The sequence below is a fragment of the Chaetodon auriga genome, chromosome 5 (assembly GCF_051107435.1).
Source record: "Chaetodon auriga isolate fChaAug3 chromosome 5, fChaAug3.hap1, whole genome shotgun sequence".
Classification (NCBI taxonomy): domain Eukaryota; kingdom Metazoa; phylum Chordata; class Actinopteri; order Chaetodontiformes; family Chaetodontidae; genus Chaetodon; species Chaetodon auriga.
In genome coordinates this window covers 3,443,528-3,468,323 of record NC_135078.1, presented here as the reverse complement: position 1 = coordinate 3,468,323, position 24,796 = coordinate 3,443,528, and the positions used below count along the sequence as shown (strand labels likewise).

General features: G+C 40.8%; 2 protein-coding genes and 1 long non-coding RNA gene across 3 annotated transcripts in view; all 3 read right to left on the bottom strand.

Moving 5' to 3' along the window:
* LOC143320633 (uncharacterized) overlaps positions 1–10,666 on the bottom strand; it is a 31,752-nt gene extending 21,086 nt beyond the window's left edge. Inside the window, exons 1-20 of the mRNA XM_076730457.1 lie at positions 10,613–10,666; positions 10,138–10,245; positions 7,939–7,992; positions 6,793–6,846; positions 6,634–6,678; positions 6,499–6,544; positions 6,307–6,351; positions 6,073–6,126; positions 5,921–5,974; positions 5,617–5,670; positions 4,470–4,523; positions 4,183–4,236; positions 3,964–4,008; positions 3,805–3,849; positions 2,962–3,069; positions 2,766–2,819; positions 2,600–2,653; positions 2,387–2,440; positions 253–360; positions 79–132 (exon numbers count right to left, since the gene is read on the bottom strand). Of these exons, the coding sequence (XP_076586572.1) occupies positions 79–132; positions 253–360; positions 2,387–2,440; positions 2,600–2,653; positions 2,766–2,819; positions 2,962–3,069; positions 3,805–3,849; positions 3,964–4,008; positions 4,183–4,236; positions 4,470–4,523; positions 5,617–5,670; positions 5,921–5,974; positions 6,073–6,126; positions 6,307–6,351; positions 6,499–6,544; positions 6,634–6,678; positions 6,793–6,846; positions 7,939–7,985 (1,029 nt within the window). The 5' untranslated portion in view covers positions 7,986–7,992; positions 10,138–10,245; positions 10,613–10,666. The remainder of the gene's footprint in view (positions 1–78; positions 133–252; positions 361–2,386; positions 2,441–2,599; positions 2,654–2,765; positions 2,820–2,961; positions 3,070–3,804; positions 3,850–3,963; positions 4,009–4,182; positions 4,237–4,469; positions 4,524–5,616; positions 5,671–5,920; positions 5,975–6,072; positions 6,127–6,306; positions 6,352–6,498; positions 6,545–6,633; positions 6,679–6,792; positions 6,847–7,938; positions 7,993–10,137; positions 10,246–10,612) is intronic.
* A 1,871-nt stretch (positions 10,667–12,537) lies between these two features.
* LOC143320665 (uncharacterized) lies at positions 12,538–12,980 on the bottom strand. The gene is made up of 3 exons (XR_013077171.1): positions 12,805–12,980; positions 12,653–12,697; positions 12,538–12,562 (listed from the first exon to the last, which is right to left on the bottom strand). It is a non-coding gene; the product is annotated as an uncharacterized LOC143320665 (long non-coding RNA).
* Positions 12,981–12,997: 17 nt separating this feature from the next.
* LOC143320632 (uncharacterized) lies at positions 12,998–16,886 on the bottom strand. The gene is made up of 9 exons (XM_076730456.1): positions 16,840–16,886; positions 16,706–16,759; positions 16,528–16,581; positions 16,335–16,442; positions 16,181–16,234; positions 14,970–15,023; positions 14,474–14,518; positions 13,116–13,159; positions 12,998–13,022 (listed from the first exon to the last, which is right to left on the bottom strand). The coding sequence occupies exons 1-9, from the start codon at positions 16,858–16,860 to the stop codon at positions 12,998–13,000; spliced, it is 459 nt and encodes a 152-aa protein (XP_076586571.1). The 5' UTR covers positions 16,861–16,886.
* Between the last annotated feature and the right edge of the window lie 7,910 nt (positions 16,887–24,796).

Below are 24,796 nucleotides of genomic sequence, written 5' to 3'. Positions count from 1 at the left end.
GGACCATCCATCTCACTGATTAAAATGACAATGACAATGACTGTTTTAGCTAACAATACAAGGTTGACATGAAATTACCTTTGCTCCTTTGACACCTGGAACCCCAGGAATGCCTGGCTCTCCAACATCTCCCTGCAAAAGAAAGAAAATGAAGGAAAGAACCAGGAGCACAACAACCACTGACATTGATTCTGTCAGTGGATAGTTGCAGCCCTAGATAAAATCGTTGCATAGAATGACAATACATCTAACCTCTTTGCCCCTCTGCCCAGGCTCACCCTGCAGCCCCTGGGAGCCATGAAGTCCTGGCTCTCCCTTCAGTCCCTTGAGCCCTGGTTGTCCCTGGGGGCCCCGAGCTCCCTATTTCAGAGCAGTACAGTGGTTGACAGTTGTTGGACATTGTCTGCTGCAATTGTCAGAGTTCTTTAATGTGTTGCTGAATATACGGTGCCAGTCAAAAGTTTGGACGCACCTTCTCATTCAATGGTTTTTGTTTATTTTTTTTTATTTTCTACATTGTAAATTAATACTGAAGACATCCAAGCTATGAAGGAAAACATATGGAATTATGTAGAAATCAAAAAAGTGTTAAACAAGCCAGAATATGTTTTATATTCTAGCTTATTCAAAGTAGCCACCAGCGACAGGAAAGGAATACCAAGAGTTATCTCTGCTGCAGAGGATAAGTTCATCAGAGTTACCAGCCTCAGAAACTGCTAATTAACAGCACCTCAGATTAGAGCCCACATTAATGAGTGAATCAGGCCTTCATGGTCAAATTGCTGCAAAGAAACCACTTCTGAGGAAGAACAAGAAGAAGAAGAGAATTGCTTCGGCCAAGAAACATAAGGAATGGACATTAGACCAGTGGAAATCTGTCCTTTCGTCTGATGAGTCCAAATTTGTGATTTTTGGCTCCACCCACCATGTTTTTGCGAGATGCAGAAACAGTGAGCAGATGGTTTCTACATGTGTGGTTCCCACCATGAACCATGGAGGAGGAGGAGGTGTGATGGTGTGGGGGTGCTTTGCTGGTGACACTGTTGGTGATTTATTCAAAATTCAAGGCACACATAACCAGCATGGCTACCACAGCATTCTGCAGCGATATGCCATCCAATCTGGTTCGCACTTAGTGGGACCATCATTTGTTTTTCAACAGGATAATGACCCCAAACACACCTCCAGGCTATGTAAGGGCTAAGAGCGATGGAGTGCCGCGTCAGATGACCTGGCCTCCACAATCACCTGACCTAAACCCAACTGAGATGGTTTGGGTTGACTTGGACCACTGAGTGAAAGCAAGCAGCTAACAAGTACTCAGCACCTCTGGGAGCTCCTTCAAGACTGTTGGAAAACCATTCCAGGTGACTACCTCATGAAGCTGATTGAGAGAAGGTCAAGAGTGTTTAAAGCTGTCATCAAAGCAAATGGTGGCTACTTTGTAGAATCTAGAATATAAAACATATTTTGGTTTGTTACATCATTCAATTTGTGTTCCTTCATAGTTTGGATGTCTTCAGCCTTAATCTACAATTTAGAAAATAAAAAAAATAAAGAAAAACCATTGAATGAGAAGGTGTGTCCAAACTTTTGACTGGTAATGTATGTTAGTCTCTTTCAGCCTGAAAACACTTGAATGTGAGTGATCACATCTCATGTTACTTTGTTTCTAATTTGAATGCTTGGATTGTTTGTTTTTAATATGAACCTTACATGAATACAATGGAAAAATGGCTGAATGACTCTTAGTGGCAATTCAGAGCAAAAACAGCCCTGTGATAAAGCTGTGCTGGTGCGGGTACATTGTTTAAGGTAGTGGTGAGACATTAAAATATGATCCAGGAAGTCCAGCTGGAGTAACAGATTAAAGATTTTAAAAGCTTATCAGTGTCAAGTCAAGCCTCACAGACAGGACTCTACAACTCCAGAATGTTATCAGTTTGTTTCATCTGTTATCTCGCTGTGTTGCAGAAAAAGTTGAGCCTTGTGGTACTTATCATGAAATTAGTTTAAACCAAGAACAGGCTGTCTGTATAAACTATTGCTGTCTCCACTGCTCCTGATCTTGTCTGTTCATGTGCTTGTGTATAGATGTGTATGCAAACACAGTTGTGTCTGACAGTGACAGTTGAGCTGTGGCTGGTAGTGCTATGAGACCACAAGTGAGCCCCCCGCAACGACACAATCACTGCGCTTGGATAGGTCTGAAAATACAGTCCATTGTCGAGCCCTAGTGTGGTCACAGGTGCGGCACATAAAACTTTCAAGTAAAGAGGGCAGTGAAACACAGTTTTTCAGTGACTGATTTAGTTACTCTTTAATAAAACATTATCTATGATAATACATTTTTTAAAAAATGAAACTCAGTATAAATGTCACAGACCTGGTCACCCGTTTTTCCAGGAGTCCCTTCTTCACCAGCTGGCCCTGAAGGGCCCTGACAAGACAAGCATAACCAATCTTTTCCATTTCTGAAATACTTAAGCTAATGAGGTGAAAAAGATTTTGCAATGTATTGGAATGAGTGTTTAACATTCAATATCCGACTGAATACATTATACATTATATACATTATATGATCAGTGAGATAACTGACCAGCTGACCATCCAGACCTGGAGCACCAATATCACCCGCAGGACCCACTGCACCCTAAAGACAACAAATAACATGCCTTAATGCAACTTCAATTGCGCTTGATGGACAGCATTTTATGGCAATATTCACTGCCCTCCAGCTTGAAAACCATGCAGTAATCAGTTACCTGCTCTCCTTTCTCTCCTGCCTGGCCCATTATTCCAATTACGCCTGGTTTTCCCTGATTGAACAGAAAAAATAGCAATCTTGCACCAAAGATACACTGCTGACAATATGATCAGCATACATGCTTTATTGAGGGCAGCATCAAAGAGTTTTATATCAGTATGAAATGGAGAGGAAGGTGAAAAGTACCCACTCACTGGAAACCCTCTAGGTCCAGCAGACCCTAGTGGCCCTGGAGGCCCCTGGCTCCCTACAACACCATGGCTCCCCATGCCACCCACTGGTCCTGGCTGGCCTGGAGGACCCTGAAACCATTTAGAACAAAAAATAAAATAGCTGTATTTCATAACAAAACGTTTATGAAAAATAAATTCTGGAATGTAATCAAGATGCGATGTTTAATGCATTTTGGTGGCAACTGTTATGTTTAGTATTGGAATTGACTTTTGGTGCACCCTCTCTCCCTAATCTTTATTTCTAATATTGGCCATCCTCTTCTACTTCAGCTCATGATTTCCTCCAAAAGAAAAAGAATGAACCAGGGGTTTCAGGCAAAGCTAACATCTGTATCTGCATCTGTATCTCAGATCTGTTTCATTGAAATATCTGTACTTGTATCTGTATTCAGATCTACTGGAAGCAGTCAGGCCCTACACCAGAAGCTACTGGAAAACATCAGGACCACATCATTTTCTGAGTGTCATTGTTAGCTGTTGACAGTTTGGGTGGAAATTAATAATGTAAATAGCACAGGAAGTCTTAACAGAAGGGCATGCAAGTCAGAATAGCAATGGGCCCATTTTGGTTACAATTCTACTTTCTCCAACTATGACTCTCTACTTTTAATTTTCTTGAAAGTAGGAACATCTGGAAGCATACAGATGCACTGGGAGAGATAATACATATACAAACAATACATAAAGTTTGGATCAAGTTGATTTGCAGCAGAGAGAAGAGAACTGATCTCACCATGATGTCTGACCATTAAGATGGACATACTGAGCCTGAAACAACCCTACATTTGTTCAAGAACTACTCACTGGCAGTCCCTGAATGCCTTTGGGTCCCAACTCTCCTTGACGGCCCTGAAGGAAAGTGATGAAACAAACAATTAGAATGTCAGGTTATCCTCTTGCATTATGGTGGGCGGATGGTTTTGATCAGTGAGTTTTTAGAGTCCTGAACAGTCGTTTTCTCACCTGTGGTCCCAGAGGCCCTGTCTCACCAGGAGGGCCCTGCAGACCCTGAGAAGAACAATGTTTCAATAACAAAGCACAGCCAAGGTCAACCAGGAAGGCATTTCTGATCACATTAAAAGGGCATTCAGCGGAACGTGACAAATGGGCCCCCGTATGTATCTGCATGGACATAAACTAGATTTAATTCCAAATTCATGAAAATACAATAAATACACTCACTGGAAGTCCAGTCTTTCCAGGGATACCAGGAGGACCTCTCACACCAGCATCTCCCTGCACAACAGTCAACAGAAAGCACTGCAATCACATTTCAGAACAACAAAAACCCACTAATTACTTTGGACATGAGCTTAATCACTTGTGTGGAAAACAGCTTGACTGATTTAGAATTCTAACAGCAGCAAATATGAATCAAAATAGGAATAAAATATTCAGTATGTAAGAAATGATAACCCTCCTGTATCAAGCCTGGACTGTGTAACACTGTGTCAGGAACCATGCTTTACCCTTTGCCCCATGTGGCCTGGCCTCCCAGTCAGGCCCACTGCTCCAGGGTAACCCTGTGGAGAAGTTGACATTTTTTGTTTACAACCATATGCAATTTTAGATCACTTACTAATTACGGGTCAAAATAAAAAATCCCAATATTTAATATTAATATTTCCATACAATTCCATACAACTGACTCTAAGCAGGCTTTTAGTATGCACTGTGTTCACATTTGAAATGGGACAAAATTAAGTAAACTCAAACTAATCAGTATGCAGATTAAATATGATCCATTTTTAATGCACACAACTCAAACAGCTAAAAAAAATAAGGTTTAAATCTTGAGAAAAGATTCAAATTTGATGTCATTTTGCGGGATTTGATTGGCAGTGACGTCGCAAGACTGCAGGTTGATTGACATCAAACGTCCCACATATTTTCTGCTCATTTCCTGCAAGTATGAAATGGTCCGTAGGTACTTTTGTATTCTAACTGCCAAAATAGTGTACTTTGATGATGAGTGTGTGGTACATACTGCATAGAATTTGTAGTAGTATCGACTTGGGATGCTGCTACTGACTGTGTGTAAGATCGTATACTAACATACTGCCTACTACATAACCATAACCCCTCAGTATACTGTTTACACTACAGCACACTCAAGCAAGATATTCATGACTGGATCACAGGACTGTATTGGTCACAACATTACCAATCCAAGGTCACATGCAATGCATTTTGGGGCAGTAGAGTATGTCAGCTCACACCACATACTCAGAAATTCTTGCGAATCTAATATTTATCAAGGCATTTCTCATGCACACTAAATCCGCAAACTATACAGTTGGAAAACACTTCATACTCAATACTCAATAGTACTTTAGTATGTGATTCAAAACACAACCTTTGTCTTCTCCATTTTTTTTTTTTTTTTGGTCAAAACCACCACCTACACTGCCCTCAACGCAGCTCCACCTTTGACAGTTCAGTCATAGATTTGAGTGTGTTATAAAACTGTAAGTCTTAGTTTTTCAGTCTTTCTGCCATTTACATTAAAAAAAATAATTGTGAATTTTTTTACCTCAATTTTGCATTAAACTTTGACAAAAAAATGTTTAAATCAAAGGAAAAAACAACTTGTTGGTGATAACAACAGTCACTTACATACATGCCGACTGGTCCCTGGGGGCCCATCATCCCTGCTTTCCCTGTGAAGCCCTAAGGAGAGACATTAAAATAAATGATTCAAATGTGTATCGTGAAACCTGCAAAACATCAAAACCTGTGACTTCAATTCAACCTTTACATATAATTTCTTTGGTGATGGGTTGATCTTTCTCAGAAATGCCACAGCTCATAATGGGAGTCAGTAAAGAAGACAATATTCCACACATAACCAGAAGCATGTAATGTAATGTGTATTGAAAACAATCCAGTCTTTAGAAACAAAACTGCAAGATTTGCTCACCCTCTCCCCAGCTGGTCCAGGGATCCCGTCTGGACCTGGCTTTCCTGGAGGACCCTGTTAAGTCACAAATGACTCATTTCAGTATTTTAAAAACTTAAAATTAGCTCTTTGGTTAGGGAATATGGTGAATAGAAGGATAAGCGTTGGCCTACCGGAGCTCCTGGAGAACCTAGCTGTCCTGGATCACCAGCCACACCTGGAAACCCCTTCATATGAACAGAGATCATAGAGCTACTTTTAACAATAATGCATTGGTTCATAAAGATGTGTGTGATATGATGTGATAAACATGTCAGTGAACCAGCGTCCTCTTCACTGCACCACACTGAATTGCTCATAAGCCCTTCTTGTTCCCTCACCAGAAGGTTAAAAAACAAGCAACTCACTCTGTCTCCTTCAGGGCCAGGAGAGCCAACAGAACCAGCACCACCCTGCATGTAAGACATACGACATTAGAGATGTATCACCATGTTAAAAGCAAAATATTGAGATGGCTTGATGGAGCTGGCTTAAAGTAAGCAATGCACAAAAAACTGAATCATAGGAGATGAAAAGTTAGAAAATTGGAACCTGTGTACCAGGCTTTCCTTCTGGTCCCACAATCCCAACTCTGCCTCTAAAACCCTGCAACAACCCACACAAACAAATAGGTAAATATGGTTTAGTGTTTGCAGGTAACCATCAGCCTTTTAGCTTATTGAGTTTGTTCTTACCGCCATGCCAGGTGGACCAAACAGGCCAGGGAGTCCTGTGCGGCCCTGTAATTGTAGATGTAAACCGAAAGACGATACCATCAGAACAGTTTTTAAAACAATACAAAATTGTGCAGAAAGAGTCTGAGGTTGAGTTTCCACTGTTCAGATAATAGTTACCCTTGGTCCTTTGAGTCCTGAATTCCCATTTTGTCCCGGAGGGCCTCTGCTGCCCTGTGATTAAAAGTGAAGAGTGTTTGCAAGTTTTTAAAGCATATGTGAATACAGTTTTATAAAAGCAAGGTGCAACAACTATGTATCTATATACGTTGGATAATCTCATATTTAATGAATGGATTATCTAGTGCTGATTAGGCAACCAAATCTCCTAGTGTTTTAAGGTTATTTATAATTTTCTATTGAACCAATATTAACAATAGATCAAATGGAAGGTGTAATCTGTAAAGAATTACTTGATGAACCTTCAGGGAATTATAATCCAACTCCACAGTTCCCCTCAGCTCTACAGAGTTTTTTTCAGATCACTGTTTTTGGTTGCAGTAACTTTACTCATTTGGTGCAGTCTCAGCACCCTCATCAGCCTTGTTTCCAGCAGAGAAAAAGCTCCAATGAACCCAATGTCTCCAGCAGAGAGAGACAGAGAGTAGTGAGCTGGTCACTGGGGCCTGTATAAGCTTTCTCAGGAGTTGGTAGAGACCAAAAACAGTGCTAAAAGGAAAGTGGATATTGGACTTCCACTTATTAGGATGGACACAAACACACACCAAATCAATGCAGATGTTGCTTTGTGTCTGCTGGATGTGTAAATAGGTCACTTTCATTTGTTAAAAAAAACTAATAAATAAAAAAAATGTCAAATTCACGTGTCAATTGTCACAAGGGATGTTACATGATTTTACACAAATAAAATATATAACTAAAATTCTATATGGCTTTACAGAGTATCATTGAGAAAATGTATTTAAAAATTGAAAATTTATTTAAAGAATGAATCCAAGTGACAAAATCTGCCAGTACATTAACATTGTTTGTTCACCTTAGTTTTACACCGGTTAAGTGGTAGTGGCAGTTATTAAGGAGTAATGGCAGTGATAGAGGTACTATAATTAGCAATAGCAGTAAAACAGAATTAACAGACTGGCGTAAAATGTTACTGTGACTAGCAGCACTGGTCATCTGTCATCATCACCTGCTTCAAAAGCTGTGTCAGTCTTTGCTGAGTGCAATGCAATGTAACAAATGCCTCTGTGGTCAATAAGTTGTGACAGATATGGCTCTGACCAGGCACCAATAAAAGCCGCTAACCTTTGGCCCCTGTTTCCCAAACACTCCCTGGAGACCAGCCTCGCCATCTTCACCCTGAGGAGACATGACACATAAACTTAAGAGTTACGGCACATAACGTGCTCACACAACCACAACAGAAGTGCAGAAATGCATAAAAAGCAACAAAATTTAAAGTCCCTCTCCTCTCCAAAATCAGTTTTTCTGTTCGAGCTTCACTGTGCAGAATGATGCATGTGCAGAGTTTGACACTAGTACGCTGTTTTCACATTCTTTCTGCTGAAAGTGGAGCGTTTCTCGGTGCTCACTGAACTTTTAAAGAGGCGGGCCTATGAGCATGATTTGTGACATCATGAAATAGTTAGGAAGCCAATCCTGGTGCAATATTCAACTTACACAGGTGTGATGTGGAAACTTGAAGCCCCCAGTGCACAAACAGTGAGTGGACTTGTCAGTAAAACAGAAAACATCTCCAGAGAAGCGGTTAACTTTTGAAATACACACATGCACACAAACATGCATAATCAAAATCCAGGGCTTTTTTAATGAGGGAGAAGGAGCAGATGTAATTTCAAAGATTTAAACAACTAAAGAACCTTTTTTATGGATGACACATTTCAGAAATACGTTATTAGTCAAAGTACAGTGTTTTATACACACCTAAAAACATATCTGGAGGGATCTTTAAATTTCTGTGGTGTGTTCTTTATTATAACTACAAGCAAAAATAAGGTGGAAGAGCTACAGTTTACCATTTATTCATGGATTTTTAACCTTGCACATATTTTAACTTACAAAATTGAGTGACACGTATATTTTTACATGTTTACATGGTATATTTCTACTCATTTGGGATTACATGCTTACATAAATGGCAGTCATCACAAGTCAGCTCAGTGTTTAGGACTGGTCTGGACTGGACTGTAAGAAGGTTCTGGGTTTGATTCCCGGCTTGGACAGTGTTTCACTGTTTTCTCTGGATGCTCCCGTCTCTCCACCATCAAAAACAACTCACACTCTCTCTCTCTCTCTCTCTCTCTCTCTCTCTCTCTATCTATCTATCTATCTATCTATCTATCTGTATATCTGCAGACAAAAGTTACATCTCTCGGTCCTCATTCTCGGCTGGAGTTCAGTGACAGAAGAGAATAAGGGCCACGAGATGTAGTTAACGCTACTAACACCCTGTACAGGAAGGGCCAGAGTCGCCTACACCTGCTGAGGAGACTGAGGTCCTTTGGTGTGTGCAGGGATCTACTCCGGACTTTCAATGACACTGTGGTGGCCTCTGCAGTGTTTTATGCCATAGTGTGCTGGGGAGGGGCAGCACGGACAGAGACAGGAAGAGACTGAACAAACTGGTTAAGAAAGCCAGCTCTGTCCTGGGCTGCCCACTGGACTCCATCGAGGAGGTGGCAGACAGAAGGATGTTAGCCAAGCTGACATCCATTGTGGACAACTCCTCCCACCCCCTGCACCACACTGTTAGGACCTTGAGCAGCTCCTTCAGCACAAGACTTTTACATCCCCAGTGCAGGAAGGAGCGCTACCACAGGTCATTCCTGCCCACAGCCATCAGACTGTATAACAGTGCACAATAACATCAACTCAAATGCACGTTGCACTGATCACATCTCACATTTTTCCTCTTTTCATGTGCAATCGTCATTTTTAAATGAGTAGTACATATAAGTAAATAGGGGTGTACGTATTATATATATTGTAAACTCCATAGGGTATATAACACTTGTGCAATATTTTTCTTGTCCTCTTGTCCAAAGTATTTGGACTTCTTTTCAAGTATTTTGTCAAACTAGGCTTGCAATGTTTTATGGATTTTAAAATCATGCAAAGTCTTTTGAGCACATTTCACAACGTAGTCAACCAGCCACCGAGGAGCTGCTGTCTAACCTTCAAAGACTAGAGGAAGGATGTGCAATATTTCTGTAAAAATCTAAATCAAAATGAAATATTCAAAGTTCAGAAATTAATTGAAAAAATGATTAAAGCCATAGCTCTTCCAAATGTTTTCACAAATTCAGATATACAGCACATCTACATGCTTTTGAAACGACGGGGTCAAGAAATCTTTTGACCTTACTTTTAGAGAGTTTCTATTCTTTTGATGAACATGAATCAGCAATTCAGCAGGACCAGTGCAGTGTCGTCATGTCGCCTCATACTAAAACACAGGAGATTTCCAATGATCATGACCTGTACCTCCTTTCCTTGGGGCCCAGGTTGACCTCTCACCCCCTGAGGACCTGTGCTGCCACGTTCACCCCTCTCTCCCTGACGACCCCCGATCCCTGCAGCACCTGGTGGGCCCTATGGGAGCAAGAGGTTATCAGAGGGTTGTCCTTCAAATGGTGTTTTATGAGGGTCTCAATGTGATCTCCTTTGTTTACTGTCATTATATCAACATATTTATTCAAAATGTAAAAGCTGAATATGGCTATGTGCACTTTTTAAATATTATTTTCCAGTGAAGCCATTTTATTTATTTACTGATTTGTAATCTTTGGACTGAGTTAAAATAGTGTAGTTTTGAGGCCAGTTTGTGAGTTCTGACAATGTCAATTCTTGGGAAAAAAGATTATCAAAATCTCATTTCTACCTCATTTTGGTAGAAGAGGTGCTCAGTCTATTAAAAGCTTTAAATCACACATAACACTACAATAGGTCTCCCTCTTACTCTGTCTCCTTTGGGTCCAGCTTCTCCTTTGTCACCATCCAGTCCTCTGAAGCCCTGGACATAAACATGACATTTTTTCTTTTAGAATGGCTTTTCTCCATTATGGTGGCTGAGTTTGACTTTCACTTTCAGATCAATTAAGTTCAATTTATGTTTTAACCCAGGACAGTTTTCACTGAAGTAGGCTTAACGTACACTGTCTGCACGGCATGAGAAGGCAAAATATCAGTGCTGTGTGAATGTTTTTTCCAATGGGCCAAAAATGGATTAATACAGTTTTACTAATCACTGATCTCTATAACTAATGTTAATGTATACCATTCATTGAAAACAGAGACTATGCTGCTTACTGTGCCACCTGCAAATCCCTTTGGACCCGGACTTCCAGGCGTCCCCTGAAAGAGCAAACAACGCAAAAAAAAATTCTGAAATATGGGCATGTCTAAATCAGAACAATGCAAAGATGGAACAATGTCTGCCATCTCTAACATCACCTGCCTGAGTTCAGGCTCAAATCTTGTCAAGTCTCAAGTCAGTTGACACAAGTCTTCTTAAGAATCTTGCAGTTAAGCTCCTCGTCTTTCAGGTCTCTGAATACTCCATGCTAAAATCACATGCACCTGAACATTTTAATTTCAAAGCTGTTTTAATAGTGTTTTGAGACCAAGTCATAGTCCTAATAATTAAATATTCAAGATCTGAGGCCATGCAACGACTGCCTGTCCCCCACTCTGTTTAGATTTATTACTGTTCTAACATTTATCCAGGTCAAAGCTTGGGAGAGTCATCTTTGTGCTTTCAAGTCTAAAGACAATTCTAGTGTTTTGGGAGTTTTGGTCTGAATGAAATGATTGGATGGACTACCTGCCTGTCCACTTGCCTACTTGCCTATCCATACATTCATTGCGCATGATTGGAGTCTTCCACAAGGTTAGGCAGATATATTCTTGCTACATAGAACATACTCTAGATCTAAAGAAACAAGCCAAGCAAACAGCCATTTTTCGCTAAAAAGGTTTTACTTACAGTTGAACACATTAAAGTTAGCACAGAGGACAATGAGCAGTATACTCTGTGTGACATAAAGTTTATTAACTTAAAAACTGTATTTGAACATTAGAGATAATGACTTAATTTTATTTACCATGGGCCCTTCACTGCCAGGAAATCCTCTTTTTCCCATAGGCCCTATTTCACCCTGTCAGAGAAAGCAAGGGCATCAGGATCAGTATCTTGATTTCATTATGCCACTGATCAAATACAACCATGCAGATTATTGCATTACAACCTACCACATCCCCTTTTGAACCAAGAGGGCCATCATTGCCGGATAAACCCTGATGAAAACAAACCAAGAAAGTTTAAAATTATGACTGAAAGCCATACTTTATGATAGTGTGAAGCACTTCAAGGCCAAACTGCATTACTGTCCCTGAAACAATAGAAAAGAAAGTTTTTGATTGATAATGCCAAGAAACAACCAATGTGATTATGGTGCAGTCACCAAACTAAAAGGCAGTTTGTTTTTTCATTTCCACATGCAGACAAGGTGGATATTCAATGGATGGCAGGTGGGATTTTCATAAGATCCTGGTTGAATTGTTTTAAAAGCCTTTGACATTCTCAAAGACTTACTGGCACTATTTATTGATTTTTTTCATTTCTCTGTCGTTCAAAATGTAAGCATGCATTGGCTAAAACACCATGTACAGATCAGAAATCTAAAGTAGCAGAGGCCTGGCACATACTGAGCACAGGAAAACACATTTAGACTCACACCCTCTGTGTCAGACTCATCTGACCTGCATGTCATTGGACTACAAGAGGAAACCAAAGCAGAATACGCAAATCCCACAACGACAGCATCAAAACCACGATTCATTCATTCAAATTCACCTGAGTCCCTCGGGGTCCAGGTGAGCCTGTCTCTCCTGCTAATCCTGATGGTCCCTGTTGAAGATGCAATTAGATTAAATAATTACTAAGTCTTCATCAGTACTGTATGTATGTAAAGTCTAACAGGTGAAGTGGAGGACATACTGGAGGGCCTTTACGACCTCGTGGACCAGTTGGACCTTGATCTCCCTGTACAGAAGACAGAAAACCACCATAAAGCATCACAGCAGTATTTGACTTTACTGACTTAAATCTAAAAGATTTGAATGAATATGGAGAAGCCCATATAAATTCACCTCAGACCCATTCACTCCAGGTGGTCCTATACCGCCTGTGGCCCCTGGTGGCCCCTGCAAGATTTTAAATGAAAATGTGGGTTTCTTGTAATCTCTTGACCAAAAGCAGCTCGTCAACAACAGCTAGCACTATGAACATTTTGAAACAAGTAGACACGGCACTGCAGGCTCACCAGTGGTCCTGGAGGACCCTTCACTCCATCATGTCCAGAGTCTCCCTGATTTAAAAGGGACCAATGAACACCGTGAGACATTTTAGTGAGGAGAATAAAGACACAATCAGACCAATACAGTGTAATAAGATGTCCTACCTGTGGCCCTGGAGGTCCAGGAAGCCCCTGAATGCCTCTTTTACCTAAAGGACCCTGAGAAACAAAAGTGCAGTTACATTTTACATCAAGTCAAGTTGAAAAGTGACGATTTGCTGCTTTTGTTGTTGGTCACATCTGAAGACATCATCTTGACAAACATTGTGGATGGTGGACATTCATCACTATTTTCTGACATTTTATCAGTTGAGACAATAAGCTGTAGATTCATCAACCATTAAAATAATCGTTAGTTGCAGCCGTATACTGCAGTTCTGCAGCTGAATAATGACAAATAATAGAAAAAAATAACAATAATAATAATACTTTATAATAACGATATCCATTATGTCTACCAACAGCTGATGGGAAAACAGTTCCATGTCTATATCTTTTTTCATCATTTGGACCTTGTTGATGATTGACTGATGGGCAGCAAACTCCTCATGACATATCCACCAGCAGTACAGGGCAGAATGAGTTTGCCATAACTGGCTCTTTCGTGACACTTTGACCTTACAGACCTCACTGAACTGCAGTCAGTCATCACAAAGATTAAGTTACACTTATACCCACCAAACTAACAAAAAGCATCATATTGGCTGTACAAACATTTTCTCCATAGAGCGCTCGTCAAGTGCATCTTGAGTGATTGAAAGGTTGTGTGTTTGAGTCTGACTGGAGACAACATTTATTATTTATTAAGTCAGCAGAGTTATTTAGTGATGAATTTGATTTAGACACTTCTGCTGGAAGACTAGTAACTGATTCATGTAACAAGCAGAAGCATGTCAATGGAAAACAGAATTTTCAAGGTAAAAAAAACAAAGTATTTGAATTCTATCCTCATGCAAACTGCTGACGCTCAATGGAAACAGAGCATCTTCAAATATCACTGTGTCACTTATGGACCAATCAATCAACAGCTTGACAGGATCTGGAAGGTTGTGAGTTCAAGACCCAGGTGATGCAGAATGAATGTCTTACACCTACTCAGGCATTGTGCTGTGTGGATTAGAGACACAACTTCAATAGCAATAGTTTTGGTCCATGCAGTTCTGCTAATGTATTTCTCACTTGTCTTCCTCCTTCCTTTGTTCAACCCCGCTTCCTCTTCCTCCTCAAAATGCCCAGCCCCGGCTCAATGCTGTGTGTATATACTGTATGTGCTTCTCCTCGCGCTCTCTCTTGCTCCCCCCAAGGTTCTGCCTGTCTAAAGGGACTTTTTTTTATCATGGTGGGAACTGTTGGGTCTCTGTAAACAATACCATAAACTCTGCTCTATATGACAAATGTCCTGACATAACTTGTTATGATTTGCTTATATAAACAAAATTGACTTGACTAGTTGTCACTCTTACAGGAGGGCCAATGCGTCCATCTTCCCCTGGCTCCCCTTTAAATCCCTGGAGGGCAAACAAACAACATTCAAACAAAATCAGCTGGTCCAGTTATCAATATATGTGTAAACCTTTACAATTCTGTTGTTAAATATGACAGGTTTTTCATTGAGTTAGGTTGATAAGACATATGCACTGCACCAGGAAGATGTTTATGATCAAGGATATTTATGATTAACTCATTCAATCTGAGGGTATCTGTACTAAAGAAAAGCATCTCATAGCAGATATGAAGTATTAGATTAGATTGTAAAATAATACGATATACACACAGTAGCAGCAGAAGCAGTTGAAGCAACTGGAATATTTTCAAATACTGCAGCTCTGATTAGTGACTACTTCCAGCCACTAGAGGGTGGTGCAGTCACACCTCTATGGCATCTGCTACTCTCATATAGGAGCAGAGGATCACATTAGAAGAGGCTGATATTTACCAATATCTACATTTTAGACTGACCTTTTCCCCGGCTCTCCCTCTGTCTCCGCTTGGTCCAGGCTCACCAGGGAAACCCTGTGGTTCAGGACACAGAGAAAACTAAATGTAATTCTTGTTTTAGCAACATCCTTCTTTGCCTGATTCGGTTCACACCCAGAGCTGCTCTGCTGCTGTTGGCCACTGAGCAGTGGTTTGAAATAAGGTGTCTTGACACAAATATTGGCTACAAACTGACTGGCATAACCTGAGGGCTAATGGGAGCATTGTCGTGCTCCATGGAGAAAGTGAAGAGGGAAGCAAACAGGGGCAGCAAGTAGGTAACCTTGATCTCTGACCTCATATCAGTGCAGTCAAAGCAGTACACCATACTGGATCTGAAATGATTCATTATTCAATATACAACCCACTATACACTGTGTTGTGTTCACCTTGTGTCTGACTGTGTGTATGAAAATGATCATTCCCTTGTCTAATGATCTCACAATGCTTTGTAAACAGTATGTGAACCATCATCAAAATGTAGGAAGCTGTTGGGAAAAACAAATGATGTAGTTGTGTCCAAAAAAATGTGTTGATTGCCATACTACAGTATATACAACAGCCCTCTGCATTGAATTCCCTCTATTGTATGCACTGAATAGTAAACTTTTATTAATTTACTTAAATTAAATAGTAAATGAGCGAAGTCTTCAGGATACTGTCCTATTTTAAAGCTCTTACCATATTTAATGAGAAAACAAATGCCATATCACTAAATCAGTGTAGCTGAAGTATCTGTCTTTACTGATGGAATACATGGCAATGAGAAACAGAGCATGTGTCTTTACAACACAAATCACAAACATGGCAGACTTATGCACATATCATTTGAAATAATGTACCATTTATCCACCATGTACTACCAACACTAGTGAGTCAGTACTACTGTAAGAATAAAGAAGATATGATCAAACTCATATTGCTCTTGGATTTCTTACACAACAGTAAATACTGCAACAGAAAACAATACCCATAATGGTTTATAAAGAGGCTATATATAACTACTATGCTGGTGGTACATGCCAAAGAAAGTTGAAATCCTGAGAAAGTTTATGCTAGAGCACTTGTATTGATGTCATTACTTAGCTTAGTCTCTGCTTTATAGACTACACAGATTAGTTTGGGGGGAGCGCAGCCAACAGTTTAACAGGGTACAGTACATCGATAACTACTTGATTTAGCTAAACACTCACCTCATCACCTTTCTCCCCTGGTGAAGCCCTTTCTGCTTTAAAACCTCTGGGACCCTGATGGGGAAAAAAGATAACTGCAAACGTTACTAAATGATGAAGGTTAACCGCTGGCAAAGTGACACTTTCTCTATATGTGAGTAGTGGTAGTTCTCACCCGTAGCCCAGGTAGTCCTGGTGGCCCACGATGCCCATCCATTCCTTGATCGCCATTCATGCCCCACCTTCCTGAGTTGCCAGGGATACCCTTTGGGCCAGGCTTACCCTAACACACATATATGCACATCATGATATTAGGTCACCATGACCTAATATCATCACCAGACAAGATTTTCAAATTCAACATTTACCATGTCTCCTCTCAGTCCTGGTATCCCTCTGATCCCTGGGTCTCCAGGAATACCCTTAATGATAAAACAAGTTTTAACTTTGACAAGACAAGGATGGAAGAAAAAGCTAAACATAAACTCAAGGGGAACATCATTGTGCAAAAATGATTTATGTGAGCATGATGGATGAAAAACTCACTGGAGGGCCAGGTTTGCCCATTTCACCCATGGGTCCAGGCAGGCCGGGCATCACCTTAAGAGCAAAGGGAATTTAAGTCAGCCACTTACTCTGATTTAGCGTCTCAGATCCAGTCTAAAAGCTGAGCTACTCACCGGCCAGCCAGCTCTGAGCATTTGATAGACGGATGATCTCTGCAAAAATAAGCAGTCACTATTTGAATTGAAAATGATGCATTTAATAGGTACTGACTGATTACAACAATAAAGATAAAAATTAAAGGTAATCAAGGTCATAAAAAGATTGTGACAGTTTACTAATAAATAAAATACAGGTATTGAGTTCTCACATTAAACAAACAAATTCTAACAAAGGTCTACAGTCATCCTAACAGCTCTGTGAGACTGTACCCCAGTGATCCAAGCTAAATGCTAACGTGTGTGTATAATAAGATGCTCACAGTGAAAATGTTAACCTGCTGATCTTTACTATCCACCATGTTCAAGTGCAGCTGAGGCTGGTGGGAATGTCCTTAGTTCTGCAGGAACTTGATCATAAATCAAAATATCAGACAAATTAGATGAAAAGTCAGAGGGTCACCAAAGTAAAGAGGAATCACCCTCTGGACAACAACATTTTCATGGCAGTCCATCCAGCAGCTGTCAACATATTTAACTCAAGACCAAAAATGTCAACCTTATGGTGGCACTCAGGAAAACACCAATTAATATTATCAGTCTCAACCAAAAGTCTTAACTGACTTGACTGACTGATCAACCTTGCTGACTGTACAGCCATGCTGCTAGCGTGGCTAGGAAGCTTAAATGAATTTTTAGATTTTTGACATCAGTGGCACTGTACATGTTCAGAACTGTTCAGGAGACGACAGGCTTGAATTTCACTCTTTATGTTACTATTTGTGAAGAACATTTCCCATCAATGAAACTTCTCACACCAGAATTTACTAGATGCAATGTTCCTTTCTGCTGCAGCCTTTTTTGATTTAAGTGTAAAAGATGGATAAAACTACAGCCTGTTGCACATAGTGCAGTGTTGCAGAGTACAAATGCATTCAAAAGTCAGCCATTCAAGTAGGACAGCTGAGAGTGAACAGACTGCAACTTAACACAGTTGGTGGACTTGGCACTCGTACTTCATGTCATGTAACACTTGAGATTGCAGATGGAGCCAAAAGACATGAGTGTGTGACAAAGTGTTGAGAGCTCTAGGCAGTACATCTTGCAGTGCTCTGATGGTTGTTAGCAATACAGCGCAGAGCTTGCTGTCACTGCACTCTGAGAATCAAGAGATTCAACTTCAGCACACAGGAGTGCTTCTGGTTTATTACACCACCCATCTCTGCTGCTCCAGGTCATATTTGTCTTGGCGATGGTGCTGAAGTGGGGGTAACCCTGTCAAGGTGAAACTCAGGCTGGCAGAGAGGCCTGGACCTCCCTTAAGTCTCATTGTGTCTCTGTGGACGGAGCAGTCAGAGCCTCCAGTGTACTCCAAGAGGACGGCAACACTGAAGCCTTTCACAGCCAGCTCGACCCAGCTCATATGGCTGCTCAAAAAGCAAAGCGCAGGGCCTGACCCAGGCATGAGGTCTGGATGGGCTCCAGTTACAATGCTTGGCAGATACTTCAGCTTTCATTACAGTGTGTGAGAGCATAGAGAGCTGTGGCCATCTAAAAACACCATCGACACACTGGGAGGGGATTACTCAGCCCTGCCTGAAATAGAAGCACAGTTCTCCCCACGTGATCATCGTTTATATAAAATCAATGCATAAGCACCATGTTTGCATATCGCTGTTATGAGGGGAAAACTGTATGACTCTGACTTGACTCTCACACTTTCATATTTTCACATGCATCAAAGGATCAATGCATGTCATTGTAGTTTTGGCCATCAGTTTAATGTTACAGAACGAATGACTGGATCAACGTTGACCAGCTGCACTTACCATTGCTGTGCATGCGCAGTGACAGATTATCACAAATAAATCTGGTGATCCTACTTTCAGTTTTACCTCCAAATAAAATTGTTTGGACAATCTGTTTTAATGCTCCTTCAAAAATTTCCATATTTTCCTTCATCAAAAAAAACAAAAAACAAAAAAAACATTAAACTGATTTTTTTTTTTCTCCAGTTCCTGAAAATTGGAGACACAAGGTTTCTCCAGTACCATAGAGATAGTAATATACAGTACAAGTCAACAAACAGCTGGAAAATCTGTTCACTTACAACAGTTGGTGTATTTTTCGTCATCTTATCAAGGTTGACTTGAGGACATATAGCTTTCAGTGGAGCTACTGTAAGTGGAGGCATCAAACCTGTGACCCGTCTATAGACTGCTGTCACTGCGGCCTTGGCATCACCATGCTGGTTTATATGTGTTCACTGAACTGTACCAATTTAGACATTCTTATAGTTACTATATTAACCCAACAAGTGGTTTCAATCATAGAAAGCTGGCTGGGAATATTGTGGTATTAAGACAGGGTGACATTAGCAGTCAGGAATAGACAGTGTGGTAAGGACATTCAGGACGCCGGTCTGTGACAACCTCACGAGGACAAATGAACTAAAAAGGATGTTGATGAGCACTGTGTTCTGGTCCAGCATGGTCCAGATCCTAAGGGGTTCAGTGCAGTTCCACATGGATTGTAGTGGGTGTTTGCGTTTAGACTTACCCTAAAAGCAGTCCAGTCCTCTTCAGAGTTCCTCCATAGGTAAAGAGTGGGAAGTCCTGGAGGTCCTGGAGGTCCTGGATCTCCTCTCCTCCCATCCAGGCCTGGAATACCCCGAGAGCCCTAGAGGAGAAAAGATGAAATGACAGCAAATAAAACACCTATTTCATGAATGAAAAAGGGATAAAAGACATCAGTCTCCCAAAGCTAGAGCCAACAGCAAAGTTACTTATTGGATTCAGAATAAGCAGAGTTCCTTTATTAAACCAAATTAAAGCCGAACTTCCACCACTGTGAGAGCTGTCTTATCCATTATCTCTTTGCTATGATTCAGACTGACTCAAACAGCTGCTTGAACGTGAAGGTTTGTTCATTTATTCATGGTGTAAAGGCAAAGCAGACTAACCACAGGACTTTTTAAAAGAAGACATGTGATTTGACAATTCAAAAGCTAAACTACTATAAAGTCCATCAGCATATCATGGGAAATACCAGAAAAGAGATCTTGTGAACAACCTGTATGAGCTATGTATAATTATGCCAAATCATTTAGTAATTGTGGTAACATCTAAGCCTGTCAGAACAGGGGCAGGGCTTTTCTCTGATACATTAGAAAGTGAAAGAAGTTAAAGCAAAGGTGAGTTGAGCTTATGTCCTCCTTTGAATGAGAGTTAAAACTTAGCAGCCACACTGTAACCATCCCCACCAACACACACTAAGGAGCCTTAGGATCTGCTTTTTACACACTAATTCAGCAAACCTGCTACTTGGAGTATGTCTTGTATCTGATTATTCATTATGATTACTTAAAAAACACAAAATTGCACACTTGTTCATGTGCATCTTACCTTGTCACCTTTAAATCCAATATAGCCTTCTCTCCCAGCACACCCCTGTAAGGACAACATGGCATTGAGCTATTTTCACCATATGTATACAGCTTATTGGCAACAACTGGCAGGCCTGCTGTCTGGCATCATCGACAGTGTGATGATCTTAGAAAGAAAAGGTCACTGTGGTTTCTCCAATACAATATTAATGCAGTCTGTTTTGAAAGCAATCTCTCCACCCTGCAATTTTACAAGTTGAATAAACACCAGTATGAGTCAATTTCACGTGGGTTGATGCAACCACACCGTTTGCACAGAACAACCATAACCTCCACTTACAATCAAAATACAGGCCCATTAAAGAGCGGCAATTTTGGGAATTGCATAAGCCACTCAGGGGAAACTTGCTGTATTGAAAAAAGAAACAGTTAGTACCGCTACTGATATTTTGGTACCATCCAAAGTGATGTTTGCAGTGTTTTTTTAATTCAACATAATCCATATTGAATAAAATTACACTGAATTAAATAAGTGCAAAGTACAAAAGCATGGAAACACTGAGTATATCAGTAGGATCAAAGAGATGCTTACTCTTCTTCCCTGTGGTCCGATTGGACCAGAAGGGCCTTTGTGGATTCTGTAGATTTTTCGGTCAGATCCATAGATAATGTTCCCTGTTCCAATAGCAAGAACAGATGGTAATAACTCCCTGTGCTGCAAACTGGAATGCCGCACTCCCTCATCGCTTCTTAAAAGAACATTTGTCTCCCAGTGTCCCTTAGATGCCATCGATGGTAATCTGTCTTCGTCCATCAGCATAGTAACATTCTGTCCTTTCACCTCAGGCATGTGTGTTAGTGAATCAGGCAATTTGTCTTCAACATATGAGTCTGTGTCTGTTCCTTGGATGATGTTTTCATCTAACATTTGGGTGTTTGGAGAGGATTCAATGTCATGAACTCTTCTGTCTTCATTGTTAGTGGGCAACATGATGTGAGGTTCATCAACAAGTATAACGCCATGACTTTGGTCTGAAGCATCTTGATGGGTGTAGTCTAGAGGGTTCCTCTCTAACAGGTGATCCTGAGACAAGAGAGATAAGAAATTGCAATCACAGAGTTGAGTCTTCAGCAGCATTGCATGTGTAATTCTGGAAAGCACAAAGCAAGAGAGGAGTAAGCTGAGGAGCAGATGCAGTAGACACGTTGTATAACATCCCTTACATTCACTGTAATTAAAGACATTGCTCTCCAGTCACTGCCTCAGTGTCAGCGCTGCCAGGAAAGTCACGTATGTGGACCCAGAATGTCTGCTGCCTTGTTCGGTAAATACTGAATCACTGTACAGTAAACTGGCTCTGCATATTAAAGGGGAGGATGTTAAAAAAGGTAAAATTGCGACAGATTCCACACACTTTCTCTATCCATACTTTTCAAAAGAAATTTGAACCAGGAACCTCCCACTTGAGGCCACTTATTCTGCCAGTCCATCCAATTTCATCTCCAGCAAACTATCCTGAAAATCAAAATTCCTATTCCTATAACTATTTGTGATTTGCAGGAGGTGATTTCCAATTCTTTTGGTGTTCCACTGACCTTTCCTCTCATCTTACATATTCAGGCAAGAAATGTACGGTTGTACACAAGACATATCACTGTGGAACAGGCAGAGTGCAATGAAATTCTATAAGCATGTTGATGCTCTCCAGGTGACGAGCCATTTAAATTTTTGGATGCTTCATGAAGGAAAATGACAAGTTTGCACACAAGATTGATGCTTGTGTCATTGCTGTTTAAAAGCAAAATCTCAAAATCAAGTAAAGTGTTCTAGAAAGTAAGGCACAGTGAAATATGACTTTCGAAGCATGTCACTAATACAAATCTGGAGCTGACAGACTTCAAAGACCACCTGATACAAAAATGAGAAGATAGCGATGCTCAGCTGAGTGGCATGAAGAGGGGGACGAATACAGAGGCAGAACAGGCACAAGTTCCCCTTATTCAGCAGCACACAATGCTCCTTTATCCTGGACAAGCTGCCATTGTTCCTGCAGCTCTCCCAGCCAGCAGATACTTAATCGCTCTGCACCTGAGCCTATTTGTCCAGCTAATCTTCCCCACACTGCTCATCGCTATTGCTCTGACAGACTGGGGCCACTGTATGAAATAACTGAGAATCAAAAACAAAGCAAATCCTAAACCAACGCAAGCATGAAGTCCATGACCACAGTGAAGTTGAGGAGGTATGCTGCATCCCAAACTAAATACACAGTGTTTCTACAGAAATTCTATAGAGCAACATGGGATCATACTTGCTTCCAGCTTTCATACATTTTCATTGGATTGGTGATTCTGATCAAATGTGCACCATAAACAAAGCATCACAATAAAAGACAGTGCTTTGATCACTTTTTGTTATCAGTACCTTTAATATGTGGTGTGCCACAAGGGTCAGTTCTGGGTTCACAAGTGTTGTCTGTATACATGCTGCCACTTGCCCATATTAATCACATTGTTGTCTTATATCAGGAGTTTCAGGGTTCAGTCACACTGAATCAATGTATTCAGAATCTATGTATTGTCTTCATGTTCAGATTTGACTGAGTTGTGATCTCTAGAAAGAGTAGGAATTTGAAGGTAAATTGGCATAACAGTGTTCCTCAACAGGAGCAGTGGCACACTGCGGTATATGTGTTATGTAACATGTTAGACTGTTTCACTTGTGTAGACATGCAAGTGATAATCTTGTGCATCAGAGGCCTGTATAGCCACACAGAGGATACAGAATCAGAAACACTGACACATGCTTCTGAGCTGCTCACACAGGTGTTGTGATCTCCATTGCTGGTTCATCAGCATGAAGCAGGAGTTCAATAAGCACAACACATCCAGTGTGTTTTGGAGTTGTTTTAATGCTGCAGACTGGGGGGCCATAATTCAGCTTTTAGATGATCTAATGCTGGTGCATCCAGGAGGTAATGACTCAATTATGTGCCACTTTCTCAATGCCAAAATGCCCCACCTGAGCATTTTCTGTAAAAAACCAATGGACAGGAACTAAAGGAACACAATCTATTGCTTTTGTTCCTTTTTCCTGAGTGAAATGAACTCAACCACAAGTGTGACAGCAACTGTGAATTCCAACAAATAGTACACTACAATAAAAGTATACAGCATCCAGAGAATAGTTTCATTTAAGACAAAACTTGTATGAGGTATGAAGAAGTCATGTATTCTATCTCTAGGTGAGGAAATGATCTCTGTTGAACTACAGAGCTGGGCAAACATAGGGTGGTTTTGTGGAAAAACCATGTTGAAGATATTGCTGGAGGAGGGTTGTGCAGAGAGGTCAGCAGGGCAGTCAAGAGGTATTAGCAGCATCTGAGACCTATGAGTTGCCCTCACACTCTTGTTTTGCTTGGACGGAGAATTTCCGGCACCAAGTTTTCACATCAGCTCACATCCTCTAACCCTGTGCATGCTGTCAGAGAACATCTGATCCAAGACAAAAAAAAGGCTTACAACTGCACATATGTGCTGGCACAGTGCAACACGCTTCACATGGATTGATTTAAAACAAGGCCTCTATGCGTACAGGGCGTTTACTGCTGGCTGTAGAATCAAGGAACCATTAGAAATAGCTTAACTTACATTTACCTGGCAGGAAAAAGGGGGTCATTTAAGATAAATGATCCATAGCATCAGAACGTAATACTACTGAAACTTATCTCAAAGAAAGGGTGTTGAGTGTTCACTGAGAGTCTCTTTTTGACTCGTTCATGCCACCTCAACCTGCCTCCTACACTTTCAGATCTGTTAACACTGACACTCTGACTCATCCTTTACAGTACATACCATATCTGTCTGTTGCCCATCCACAGTCAGTCCCATGTGGAGAGGGTCCTGCATCCAAAGGCAGCACAGCACGCAGGTTAACGTAATCCACATGTCTATAGCTTGTCCTCACTCCCTGCAGCTGTGCACGAGTCAAGTAGAGTCCAGAGCCCATATGCAGTCCACTGGTCCTGTCAGAGCAGGAGCTGCAGGCTTTTCCCCACCTCCAGCTGTCCCTCATAGAGCCAACAGAGACACACCCAGGACTCTGCTGCCATATGTACTACACTACATGCTGCCACACCCCAAACTATTTACTCAGCCCTGAGGAGGATGGATGCTTATCTAAGACAATGCTGCTGCCATATCAAAGCCTCATGATGTACTGTTATCTCCATAAACTAGAGGAATTTTAAAACCTATTTCCCCACTGGCATCTTCCCATGTCTGTGAAAATCAAATCATCCGTGACCCACGGCAGGAACAAAAGATGAAGAGATGTAGATAAAGAGAAGTGGAATGTAAAGCAGAGGGTGCAACCAAACAGAATGCTATCAAAAACTTCTAATACAAGAACATGCTACTTACTGAAGGATGGAAAATGTGAAATAAAGTCATTATCAATGTGAAAAGCAGCTAAATCAAGGCAATGCATGAATCAAATATAAAGAAAAACAAGAGTCTGCACTGTGGTCATACTTGACATTGCATGTTGTTAGTTATTGTTGCTTTTATATATATATTTCTACATACACC

Bases quoted from the DNA above. Each gene is read 5' to 3' on its own strand.
- LOC143320632 (XM_076730456.1), bottom strand. From the start codon at position 16,860: ATGCTCAGAGCTGGCTGGCCG. The intron at 16,760-16,839 runs GTGAGTAGCTCA...TTTGCTCTTAAG, and splicing joins TGCTCAGAGCTGGCTGGCCG to GTGATGCCCGGCCTGCCTGG. The intron at 13,160-14,473 runs GTAAGAGTGACA...AGGGTCCTTTAG, and splicing joins ATGGACGCATTGGCCCTCCT to GTAAAAGAGGCATTCAGGGG.